This window comes from Neltuma alba, unplaced genomic scaffold, assembly GCF_004799145.2.
Source record: "Neltuma alba isolate B1F8T4 unplaced genomic scaffold, ASM479914v2 tig00012221_pilon, whole genome shotgun sequence".
Lineage (NCBI taxonomy): Eukaryota > Viridiplantae > Streptophyta > Magnoliopsida > Fabales > Fabaceae > Neltuma > Neltuma alba.
The window spans coordinates 482,959-496,312 of NW_021636754.1; the positions used below are offsets into that span (position 1 = coordinate 482,959).

At 30.8% G+C, this 13,354-nt stretch overlaps 1 protein-coding gene across 2 annotated transcripts; it reads left to right on the top strand.

The window, feature by feature from the left end:
* Window positions 1-1,084: 1,084 nt before the first annotated feature.
* On the top strand, window positions 1,085-5,024 carry LOC114725057 (transcription termination factor MTERF5, chloroplastic-like). Of its 2 annotated transcripts, none has more exons than XM_028911512.1 (4): window positions 1,085-1,242; window positions 1,616-1,786; window positions 3,184-3,374; window positions 3,478-5,024. In XM_028911512.1, exon 4 carries the CDS (start codon window positions 3,491-3,493, stop codon window positions 4,655-4,657), a length of 1,167 nt encoding a protein of 388 aa, XP_028767345.1. In that variant the 5' UTR covers window positions 1,085-1,242; window positions 1,616-1,786; window positions 3,184-3,374; window positions 3,478-3,490; the 3' UTR covers window positions 4,658-5,024. The 2 variants fall into 2 exon arrangements, with proteins under 2 accessions (XP_028767345.1, XP_028767346.1); XM_028911513.1 differs by having other exon boundaries at window positions 3,184-4,276; window positions 4,404-4,532.
* Window positions 5,025-13,354: the final 8,330 nt, after the last annotated feature.

The window sequence follows — 13,354 nt, forward strand, 5'->3', positions numbered from 1 at the left end:
TTTTAATTTTTTTTACAATTAGTTATGATTTTTGAAGTTGGCTAAAATTTTAATGGTTGTTATAAATAGTAACCTGAGAAATTTTTTTTTGAAAACTTAATTTTCTAATTTTGTGACCAACAAATATGGTTCCAAATACTTTCGTTTGATGCATTATTAGGTACAAGGATAAGATGTTACAAGTAATCTCTATTTTAAACTCGTTAGTTTACATTTATAACTCGTTATTTTCAGGCAAATTGTGAAAAAAAAAAAAGTCTTTCCTAAATCAATTACTATTCTATTTCTTATGTTATGGATTACAAAAATAAAGTATCGTTAATTGCAATTCGAGACTCGTTATTTTACCTTCAAAATTTGTTATTTCCTAGTAAAATATTATTAAAGACCTCTGATCAAAATAAAGAGTTAACATTTCTTTTGCTTTATAACACAACTAAAACTTGCTGCCCAGTGATGATCCTAGACACTGCACTATCCCATTATAATGTTTACTCTTTTTTTTTTTTAACAAATTGGACTATATTTGTAAGTTTGCTTGAATTTCATAATCCTTATTTGGGGTTGGTACTTTGGTTGGGATTATATGAATTGAAATACTTGGATTTCACAATTTTCAACTACTTTTACTCTTCCGGTTCCTAATATATGACCTATTTAACTAATTTGATTAGATTAAGGAAATTAGGTAAGTTAGTTAATTATAAAAAATATGACATGTTTTTCCGAAAATACCATAATTATCTTTTTAAATATCCTTCCTCCCTTTCTTACTTAATCATAATTGAGGAAAGGTATTTTGGGCTGGTATGGAATAGGTTGGATAAGAGGTAATATGCTCTATCCCTAAGCAGGGAGAGTTTGATGCAAGGATAATTTAGAAAAGATTGATAAATATAATAAATAGATCTTATATTTAGGATTAAAATCAACTCAATAATTAGATTTTATATTTACATTAACAATCCGAGGAGTATTTTAAAATTGACAATGTTCGCCTGTTAGTGGTTAAATATATAAACTTAGGGCCGGACTCAAATCTCCTTGACCAAATTACTTATAACCCCGCGAAAACACAATCCCGCGCAGCGGATCCGTTTTTCTTTGTCGACGAACGAGCATTCCACACTGGGTCGAGCTCGCCGTCGGACGCCGTTCACCTTCTTCAGCGCTGTGTGGTTGCGCTTGCGCAAGCATTGAAGAAAGCTCGAACCCTAGGTCCTTGTCTACTCGCAAAATCCGGTGAGATTGATTTGTTCAATCTAGCTTTGAATCTAGATTTGAATTTGTTCCCCGCGTCATCTGTTACCTGCATGGGTGTCAACCTTGTGTCGGACGCCGTCGCGCCGTTTCTTGCTTTGAATTTGGCTGTGTAACTATTTAAATCATGACACCTCTGACTTCGGGAATGTTTACTGATTGAGTGTTTTTTTTGGTGTGAATTGAGTTTTTTTCCCCCTTTGATTACTAATTTTTTCTTGGATGGTGTGTAATTGGCTATTATACTTCTGCCCTCTTCAGTATTATTACTGGCGACTTATATGCTTTGGATTGTGTTGTTTTACAATGTTTGATTTGTTTTGTATTGTCATTCTGTCTATTAATCTTTCTCAAGGTATTTGTGATGCTTGATCTGATGAATGACTTGGCGCAAGTTGTATTTGACAACTTAGAAGCTTGAATTTAAAATTGCAATTCTTCGGTGGCTTGGAGGAGTTTGCAGAATCAATAGGCTTACCAAGTCATCTTGGCCATTCGTCAAAGTGTTTGGAGCACAAATTTAAAGGTATTATATCTGAATCAATGGGCTTACTAAATATGCACATTTCAAAGATTTCAGTGGGGGAATCTGTCCCCACTGAGTGTGATATAGGTCAACCTATGCTACTAGCCATTAGCGAGTTTAATCAATCCGTATCTGCAGGAAACTTTGCATTTTGCATTAACTGAACCAGATGCTCTGCCATTGTTATATATACTCTGTTGGGTTGCTTTGTTACTTGTTATGATTCTTCAACTTGATTCTGTATATGCTCTGTTTGTTTTGCGTTATTAGTCTTGGTTTGGTCTTGCATTAGTTCTGTTATGTTTCTTGTTGAATTGGTTGAGTTGAATTAGTGGGCGCTTTTCATTATTGTTTCCTGGTGAACTGGATGTGATGTATTAATAATAATAGACGGGAATTTGTCTGTTAGTAGTAAGTTATGGTAGTGGGTTAAGAGGTAGTTAGTTATGGTTGTTGATGAGCCGTTAGTAAAAATTGCCTATACAAGGGAATGCAACTGTAATATATCCTGAGTATTATTCAGATCACATTTCTCTTTTCCGGTCTCCTCTCCAAATTGGTATTTTGCATTGTTGGTACCTTGTATATCCTTACTGTGTGGCTGTCTTGCTATTAAACAGACTTCGATTCATTTGGTTCTATAATACCAATACATTGGATGCAAATGCAACATCTCGTCTTATGATGATCCTGCAATGACTCGGTTTATTTGATTCAGAGTTGTTGATCTGATCTGTGTATTCTTTGACAACTTTTCTCTACATGGTTGAGGTTTGTTAGTTTATTATGAATTTATGATACGATATGATTTCTGTTTTTTCTGGGCATACTAAAAATGGTCTCATTAAGTAACTGATGTGTTATTATGATTATTTTTTAAATATTAAGGTAGGTAACGGCCACTGGCCGTTAAAGAGGATAATTTAGTTGCCGTTAGTTTCTGTTAGCTAGGCCTATAAATAGACATGAAAGGGTACCCAATTGTACAGATTTTGATTACTCAGGAATAATAGTGCACTCTTCAGATATGATCTTTGCCTTCTCTCGACTTTCTCTCTCTCTCTCACCTCTTTCTCTCTAGTTCTCCTCTCCTAATCTCTGCCTCTCCTCTTTCCTGAAACCTCTTCTATCTTCTCTTTTCTTATTCTATCCTATTAGTAACTTATGCTATGCCTTAGCCACAGGATATTTTGTAAATCACACGAATTGTCTGCTAGGCTTTTTCCTTCACTAGATGCAGTTTAACTATAGAACCGTTATAGGGATTTGTTGGCTTTTGAAATTTTGAAGGTAGTTTAAAATGTCTGATCTTGCACTTAAAAATGTTGTTTTGGATATTGTAATAATTCTTGCTAGTTTATCATATTAACTTTTCTGTTGACTTGAACGTCTTGCAGGAGACAGTGGCAATTGATAAGTCACAAGAAACATCACATAAGAAGACATTAAGAATTAGTTAATACCATCAATGACTCTATTCATGGACAGCTTTAGTGGCAACTAATGAGGTGGTTTCCTTGGCAGCCATTCTGGAAAAGGGAACACACATAGAAGTTTCATTTATTAGTCTAGGTGTGTGTTCTTATATATGTCTAGTGCAAATGATTTTTACACATTCTAGTGGAGCAATGCTATTTCTTAAATTTTACTCCACTCTTTTCATTTATTAGTCTGGGTGTGTGTTCTTATACATGTCTAGTGCAAATGATTTTTACACATTCTAGTGGAGCAATGCTATTTCTTAAATTATACTCCACTCTTTCACATTCTCTGGATAATTTGTCCTCTATTACTTCCAGAACCTTTCTTCCTCTGCTCTCTACTGTCTCTTCAACTAAATCCTCAAAGGAACGCATTCTTGTACTTGATTACCTAAGTTCAAACTTCAAATTCTCAAAAACTCAGTCCAGCTATATCTCAGAACGAGTTTTTCATGCTAGGCGCCCTCAACAACCCTTCATCGTGCTGAATTATTTTCAAAAGATTGGATTTACTGAAGCCCATATTCAATCTATGGTATGTCGAACACCCCAAATACTATTTTCTGATATTGATAAAACCCTGGAGCCAAAAGTTGAGTACTTTCATCAACTGGGCTTTGCTGTTTCTGAGCTGGGAAAGTTCCTATCCAAGAATTCAACTCTTTTGATTTCGAGTTTGAATAAAACCTTGGCCCCCTCTGTGGAGACTGTTAGGAAAATTGCTTGCAATGAGAAAGATCTTGTTAGACTGTTGCACAGAACTGGCCGGGTACTTCTAAGTCACAAAAAAATTTTGCGCAGTGTTGCCTTCTTTCAGAGTTGTGGGATCGTTGGGTCTCAGCTTTTATATCTATTCGAAAGACAATCTCTGCTTTTCACCAAACCGGAGTCTCTGCTTCAAAACCTTGTTTCACGGGCTGCAGACCTCGGTTTCCATGTAAATTCAAGAATGTTAGTGCACGCAATCCTTGTTGTCCATGGTTTGACTGCTGAAGCTTTTGAAAGAAGGGTGAGTTTAATTCAGAGTTATGGGTTTTCCAAAGATGAGAGCTCACAAATGCTCAGAAGAGCTCCATTTTTGCTTCGATCAGCTGAGGAGAAACTAAAGTTTGGATTTGAATTCTTCTTGAATGCAGTTATGCTACCTAAGTCGGTGCTTGTTCAAAGACCTATGATTTTGATGTATAGCATGGAAGATAGGGTGATTCCTCGGTACAGAATTTTGCAGCTGTTAATCTCTGAAAATTTACTTAAGAAGAATCCAAGTTTCGTTGAAATGTTAGAAATGCGTGAGGATATGTTCTTGAAGAAGTATATTTTGAAGTTCAGATATAAAGCAGAGACTTTATTACTGGCTTACAAAAGTCACCATCTTGAAGATTTTTCTTGATACCAACATCTGAGCTTGAAACCGAAGGTTAAGCCTCTCAAGACTTAGGTGAGTTATCTTGAAGATGCTTCTACATAGTCTTCCCCACAATATCTAGTTTTGATGTTTATTTTAATATATACTTTAGTCCAACAATTTTCTTCTTGAGGGCTAGGGTATGGGAGGAGAATAGTGACATGAAGCAATTTGGAATCTTGTGACAGATATATACATTAAGCTTATGGTAACTGTATAGTTTTCTTTTCCTCACTGATAGTGTTCAAGTTTTGAATTTGTTAACTAGAGAAAATATGGCTGATCATCCTTACTATGAAATTAGAGAAGAAACCAGGATTATTGTGAACGGAGAGGGCCTGTTTTGCTGAAATTCATGTATGGGGGATTACAATTTTGGAGGCTGAGAGATTAGGGAATTGGCCCATGATTTATATGTTAGTTTTTGTATCAATGCCCCCCTTAAATTTGTAAGTTTTAAAACGTATTTTTGGCTCCTCCGTTTTATTTTCGCCCCTTCCCTTTATTTCAGTTTCAATTAAATCCCCTCTTTGCTTTATTTCACATTTGTCTTTTTTTTCAAACTTGAAAGTTTCACTTTTATCTTAAAATTTTACTTAATTTGAACTTGATCTCTTAACTTGATTGTTTAATTTGATTTGATTTTCATTCCTTTCCGTCATTTTATTCAATTTTTGTTAAGCTGGCAAATGATTTATTTTATATTATAGATTATTCATTAATAGCAAAAAAGATTAACGATTGTAAGGGGGATATAAGGTAAAATTAATCAAAATCAAATAAAATTGTAAAATGGATGAGATATTAAAAGTAAAGTCAATTAATCTAATTAAGTTTAAATAAATAATGCAAGTAAGATTCATGATAAGAGTTAAAACATTATATTAGAATTGACGGGAGTTACAGAAATGAACTTTCAACTAAAATTACAATGCGAATTTAACTTTTAAAAGATAAATTTCACTTGAATAGCTTGAGTTTAAAATATTTAGAAATAGAGGAATTTATGTTCAACTTTTAAAATTCATCAATATTAATATAAGACAATAATTTATAACAAAATCATTTTATTCATAAATTTAAATTTAAATTTATTTATAATATAAACATTACAACAAATAATTTTTTCCTTGAGAACCATCGTCTTCCTATAATTCTTCGGATTCAGTTTTTTGATTTCTTTAGGATTCAATTTAATTCCTTAAAATTGTAATACTTCCTTTTTATGTAATATTAATAATGAAAAATAATAACATAAAGGAAAAATCACTGTGTAATCTGACATAAGTAATTTGATAACAAATGAATAGCATGTAATAACAAACTTTGGTGTGGAAATAACAACATATGGCATACTGACAAGGTTAAAATTTCTTACTGATTAAATTACTTGTATGGGACTACATGGTAATTTTTTGCTAGCATAAATCATTCTGTTTTATATCCTTAATTAATTTCTACATGTTAAGAAAGAGGTGAATTTTTTTTTTTCCCGGTTAAGCATATGTATCATCCTAATAAAAGCAATCTTGTTCGAAAAACTATAAGACATTAAATGTGAAAACCTCTCATAGTGAGGATTCAACCCTTGATTCATCATGTTATTAGAGATGAGGCTCTTCTGCTAAATTCAACCCGGTTAGGAGGTGGAGTTTTGACTTTTGACTAGGGAAGCTAACGTTTAGTTTGTTTTTTGTAATCTATTTTGATTGCAGATATCCAATATTTATTTCCCAAAAAAAAAAAATCGCATTAAAAAACCCCTGAAATACCAAAATGAGCACTTCAATAAAGAAAATTGCTTGAAGAGACCAGATCTTAACTAGAAATTATGAAATGTTGCCTAAAAGACCAAAATGTCATTCTTCTCTTTCTACAATCATTCCGTCTATTTCTCTTTCCTTTTTGTCTCTCTCTTTGTCATTCTCCTTACTCATTGTAATATTCGAATTTTAGGCCTAAAAGTATTAAAATTAGCTTGAAATGGATAGGCTACTAGACTTTTTTTTATAGGAGTTTTAGAAGTGTCCTAGAAGGATGAAAAAATTCCTAAGGGCTAAATCACAAAAAGTTTTCTAGAACTACGAGACAAGTAAGTTATGGACTCTGATGAAGTCTTAAAGATTCGAATATGAGAATTGGAGATAATTAAGAGCCAAAGGTGGTGTTGAGAGCGTCAGTGAGATGATTCTTGAGACTAAACTCGAGAAGGAATCTAATTTTAAATTCAGAATGTTTCAAGCTGGAAAGTAGGCCAAAAAATTTCAGAAAATTCTAAAAAAAAAAATAGAAAATGAGGTTATGTGGCCCGTATAAGGCTAAAAATGACAAAAATACTCTTAGAGCAAATTCATGAAATTCTCAAGATTTTGGATAATTATAAATATTAGTCGAAACTGAATTATTCAAAATATGAGGAGGCCTCAGATAATTGAAAAAAATAGGAAATATATGCTTGAGTAATTATTACATGTTTTGAAAATGATTTTGTCCCTAGAAAGTGAAGAAGTTGGCTTTATTAGAATTTAAAGCCTATTTATATATTATCCAGGAAAGTCAAAATAAATTGTTTATGAGTTGACTTTTAACATAAAAAAATTAAAGAAATTTCTCATGATAAAAAGGTAGTATTGATACTCCGAAACAAATTCTTAGAGTCATGGACCGATAGAAAGAATTCAGTCAAGTTTACTTTGAAATAAATATTATTTAAATGTTTTAATGAAAGAATAAAGGGAAGAGCGTCCCTTTCCCGTATGCATGTTATCTAATGTCATGTTAGGTTATTTGAGATGAGAAAAAGGTGCCAAAACATATCTCAGGCTTACCAAATAAGTCAGGACCCGAAAAAGTATATGATACAATATAAAATTGTAAAATAGGAGGAATAGTCAAGGGTAAAGGGGAGCACAAAGTTCTCCCTATTTTAATGCAAATTTGAAGAGGAGACATGGATGAAATAATGCAAATTGTTAAGGGGCATGTTTAGAAGCAATAGAATTATTTAATATAATATTATGTTTTACCACATGTGTGATTAGGTGGCTTGCATGTGGCATGATCTTGAAGAAGGAAAATATGATCAAGACACCTAAAGGATTTACATGACGTGGTTTAAACAAATGATATGTGTTATGGTAAGATAAATTAGATTAATCAAAATAAATGGTAACTTTTGCATTATAAATACCCCATCCCCTCCTACATCGCCAAAATTTTCGGCCCACACAAGAGAAGAGGAAGGGAGGCCAAAATTTTGAAGGAAGAAAAGAGGAAGAAGAAGATCAAGACAAATCATGCAAGATCAAGTTTCAAGACAAGGCATGACTATGGTTTTTGATGTAGTTTATCTTGCCATTTATCTTGTTGGGCTTAGGCATGGTTTTGATGGATTTTGAAAGCTTGAAACCCTAAGTTGAGATGCTGTCCAATTATATTTAAACCTTGTGAAAGATTGTTTGATGATAGATTAATGATTAAGACGAAGAAAGGAGTTGTAATCAAGTGATTTTGTGATGAAATTGAGAAGAATCCAACTTCCCCTTATGTACTATAGTATTTCGGCCAAACCAAGGTTCTTTATAGGATTAGATTTGCATAATTTTGATGCTTCTAATGTATTTGAAATGAAAAATTGTGTGGGGTAAATGTGAGAAAGTATATTTAGAAGCATTGGAATTGAAAATAGAATTTTTTTTCTAAGACCCAACAATGTTCGCCCAAGTATAGTTTATGGGGAAAGAGTTGGATTTTGTTTAATTTGAGCTTAAAAATAGATTCTAAATGCAAAATTATTAAAAAAATAGCGTGTGGAATTAATTTTAGAAAGATTGAAATTAAAGCTCAAAAGTTAGATGTTAAAGTATATTAAAGAGTAAAGTATGAATGTTATTGATTTCATGGCTCTAATAAATAAATGACAATAATGTGCTAATTTTATTAAGGCCATGTAACATCAAGAAAAATGAATGGGAAATGTTGATTAAGCAACCTTGGTGGTTGGAAGCAAAAGAAGCAAGAGGAAATATTGAATATAAAAAGGCTAAAGTTAGCAAACTTTACTCTACTCCTATGTGCTTGGTATTTGCTTACAGGTATGGCATGTATGTATGTTTATGTGATTTTATGAACTCATGTATTGTGAATGTGAATATGCTTAAAGTATACCATAGGCCTATATGTTTTATGATAAATGCATGACGATTTCCAAACATATAGCAAGCATGTTATGAATGTCAAGCTTGTCATGCATGTTTAGGTAGTTATCTGACCCTCTCTTAATCAACCCTAATAGGTACAAAGAGTATGGGAGAATAATACAATATGTGAAAATGCAAGAATGAAGGGAAGAATTGAAGAATTGAATAAGTTATTGTGATAATTTAATATGATGATCAATGTTCACATATGCCATTAATATTATGTAAAGTGTAAGAATAATAATGGCATATATATTGGCTATGATAATGTATGAGAATGGTTATTACATTGATGTAATCATGATATGCATGAAAAGAATTAATTATATAATATATTATTAAAACAAGTTAGGGGGATAATTTATCCCTAAATAAACCACGAAGTTGTGAAAAAGTGGAAGTAAGTTAAACGATGGAATCTGTCCATGAAATTTAATATGCTTAAAGCACACATCCTAAGTTTTAAAAAAAGTGCTAGATCACTTAAAATAAATATATGTGCTAAAAGTTATGCCTGTTTAAAGTTAGAACAGAGAAACCAGAAAGTATAGTTTTTACCAAATAAATAGTAAACTTCTATGAATTAACTGTGCTAATTAACAAAGGTTAAGTTCATATTTGATTTTTTTCCTTGTAGAGAATTGAAAGAACTTTAAATAAAGCTTGGATCATCTCAATACGATTTTTCTATAATTAATTATGAATTTTCAAGGTTTGACCAAAAATATAAATTTACTAGTGAATAGTAACCCGACAATCAAATTTTAAATTGTTCAATCTTTAGACTTATTTCACAATCCGTTTGAATTGTAAACTTCCGGACGTATACTAAAAAGAATAAATGGAAGGATGTTTTACTCATTCTTCCTCTCACTCTGAAGCACCATAGCTTGCGGTTAGGCATGCCATCCAATTTGTGTTATTGCATCCTTGATGCTCGTAGAATGAAAAAGCATAGAGGAATATTCTTTGACAACCGTGTACAGCATCTATGGATGCCAAGCAGATAGATTAAAGATAAAGAAATAAAAGCCCTTAAAGGGCTTTTCACTTTTTGATGATGATCGCAATTGTGGAGTTTTTGTGGGGACAATTTGGTTTTAAGGTGAGTTAGAGACAGAAAACACAATATAAAACACACAAAAATATCGAATGAAGCATTGTTATTAGAGGTTGGGATAAGACTTGCCTAACATCAAGGGGATGGGAATTTGCTTCATACCATGTTCCAACGAGCGAGGTAGAAATCAGAACCAGAAAGTCCAAATATTTTCACCGCCAGACTAATCAGTCGCAAGCTTTTCTTCTTTCTTTTTTAGTTTTTACTCTGTGAGACTAACTGCAACGAATACTTTGCCCCGCTTATCATCATCATCATTCCCACCGCTACATACTAAAATTGCGTTATGCTCTGTGCCTTTCCCTTTTTGTGTTCCGGGTGTTTTTCTGCTTCCGCGCTTTAGGGCCACAACGATTCATCCCCTCTATCTAATATCTTTTGGCTTTTTTTATTTTAATATGTCTTTGTTTTGTAAGATTAATTATTCGCGTCTAATATGAAGAATTTAATGCTGTCATGTTACATTTACTTAAGTGCATCAAAAAATCATTGCATTTTTTTAGTCCAAAATTATAATTTGACTTTTAAAACTTATTATTTGGTATGTAAGACTTGTCATTGGCAGCTAGATTATGAAAATCATGTAAATTTCTGCTAAAATTTAAATTATTGTAAATAACTTTCTAACACTTGTTACTTTTCACACTAAACTTATCATTGATAATTAAATTGTGAAAATAATGTCAATTTATACTAAAATTTAAGTTATTATGAATAATTTTTTAACACTTGTTATTTCCATATTAGAGTTGTTATTGGCAACTAGATTGTGAAAATAATGTTAGTTTCAGCTAAAACTTAAGTTAATATAAATAACTTTTTAACATTTGTTATTTTTCATACTAGACTTGTTCTTGATAACTAAATTGTAACTACTTCTAGCTAAAACTTAAGTTAATATAAATAAATTTTCAACACTTATTATTTTTAATATTAGATTTATCATTGGTAACTAAATTGTGAAAAAAATGCTAGTTTCTACTAAAATTTAAATTAATACAAATAACTTTTCAATACTTGTTATTTTTCATATTAAAATTGTCATTGGTAACTAAATTGTGGAAGTAATGCCAATTTCTACTAAAACTTAAGTTACAGTAAATTTAATACTTATTATTTCTTATACTAGACTTGTCATTGACAATAAAATTATAAAAATTATGCCAATTTCTACTAAAACTTAAGTTAATATAGATTTTTAACACCTATTATTTTCTATAATAAACTTGCTATGGACAATTACATTATGAAAATAATGCCAATTCATAAAAAGTATCAGTCATATTTTGAAAATTTGTAATACCCAATCCGTTGAAAATTGGTCGGGTACGACATTATTGAATTTGAATATGGAGAGGAAATTTGAGTTTATTGCATTAAATGTGGAGCATTATAATTAAATAGTATGTCAATTGGAGGTTTAAATGGAGAAATAAATGAATAATTTTAAATTTTCATCTATTCCTTCTAAATTATGCATCTCGAATTCAATTCTATTTGAATAAATAAAAAAAAATCACACTCCTATAAACAGTAAATCTTGAGCTACAGCAAAATGTAATTTATTATAATTTTAAATCTAATTAAATATGTTAATTCATGCATCGCACGAGGGAGAAATTTATAGTTATAATTTATAATGATGTAAATTAACCAAAAAGCATTTTATAATTTATAATATACTTTTTATAAATTGACAAAAACATTTTTATTATGGGTTATACTATTTATAATTTATAAAAATTATTTTTAATCTGTTTAATTTAACCAAAAATAGTTCTTAATCTATATATCTATACAACTCATTAAAAATTAAAATACCTTTTTGCGCAAGTCTAAAATAGAAAATTATAGGTCTGTAATAGGAAACAACAAGTCTAAGATAGAAAATTATAGGTTTGCAATATAAAGTAATAAGTCTAGAGACGAAAATTATAAGTCTGTAATAGAAAATAATAGGTATGAAAAAATAGGAAATTACAAGTTCGTAATAGAAAATTACATGTCTATAATAGAAAATAACGAGTATGTAATAGAAATTTAAATATGCAATAGAAAATAAGAAGTCTAAAATAGGAGATTATAAGCTTTGTAATAAGAAATATCAAGTCTGAAATAGGAAATATAAGCTTGAAATATGAAAATATAGAAAATTATAAGTCTAAAATAGAAAATACAAATATGAAATAGAGAATCACAAGTTTATAAGAGGAAATAATAGGTCTAAAATAAAAAATTACAAGTCTGTAATAAGAAATTATAAATCTTGAATAGAAAATTACAAGTTTGAACTAGAAAATTATACATCTGAAATAGGAAATTACAAGTTTGCAATAGGAAATAACAAGTCTGAAATAGAAACTTAGGAGTTTGCAATAGAAAATTATAAAGTAAAATAAGAAATTACAAGTCTAAAATAAGAATTACAAGTTTACGTTTTCAAGTCTGAAATGAAATAATTATAAGTATACAATAGGAAATAACAAGTCCAAAATATAAAATTATAGGTTTGAAATGGGAAATTACAAATTTGTAATAAAAATAAAAAGTCTGAAATAAAAAATTACAAGTCTACAATAAAAAAAGAAAAAAAAAGACACTAAAATACCGTTAAAAATGCTAAAAAACCAAATTAGAGTGAGTGAATTTTAAAATCCTAAATCAGACTCTTTGTACCATTTTGAACTTTTGAAATACTGTAAAATGACAGTATTGCCCTTACTCCCAATAATTACTTTCACATAGTTATTGACTATTCTAGCCTAATTATTGACTACTTTTGTTTTCAAAAACTTGGTGACTACTTTAGTATAATTATTGATTACGCAAAAGTAGTAAATAACTAAAAAAAATACTCAGAGCCTTTAACAATATTAATATTTTTTTAATTTTTGAAAGTACATGTAGCCAAGCTCTAGTGGCAAGCCACCGGCTAGGTCGGTGGTGCCAGAACTCCGATGGTTTGGAAACTAGCTAAGGGTGATAAGGTGGCAATATTTAAAAGAAAAGGAAAAAAAAAAAAAAGACTGAAAGGGCATTTATGTAATTTTGTAAGATTTAAAAATTTCAAATAGTATTAAGGGTCTAAATTGGAATTTTAAAATTTATCTACAATGATGTGTCTTTTAGCAATTTTTAAGATATTTATTATCTTTTTCTTAAAAAATAATAAGTTTGAAATAGGATTAGGGGTTTGCTTTCTTAGAGTATCAATATATAAGAAAGAGTAGTTACCGGAACTCTGACGACCAGTCATTGGAGTTCTGGTAACATATCGCCGTAGCTTCAGTGGTTAGTAGTCGTCAGGGTCACCGGCATCAGAGCTCTGGCAGCTAGTAGCTGACAGGTTCCCCACCGTCGGAG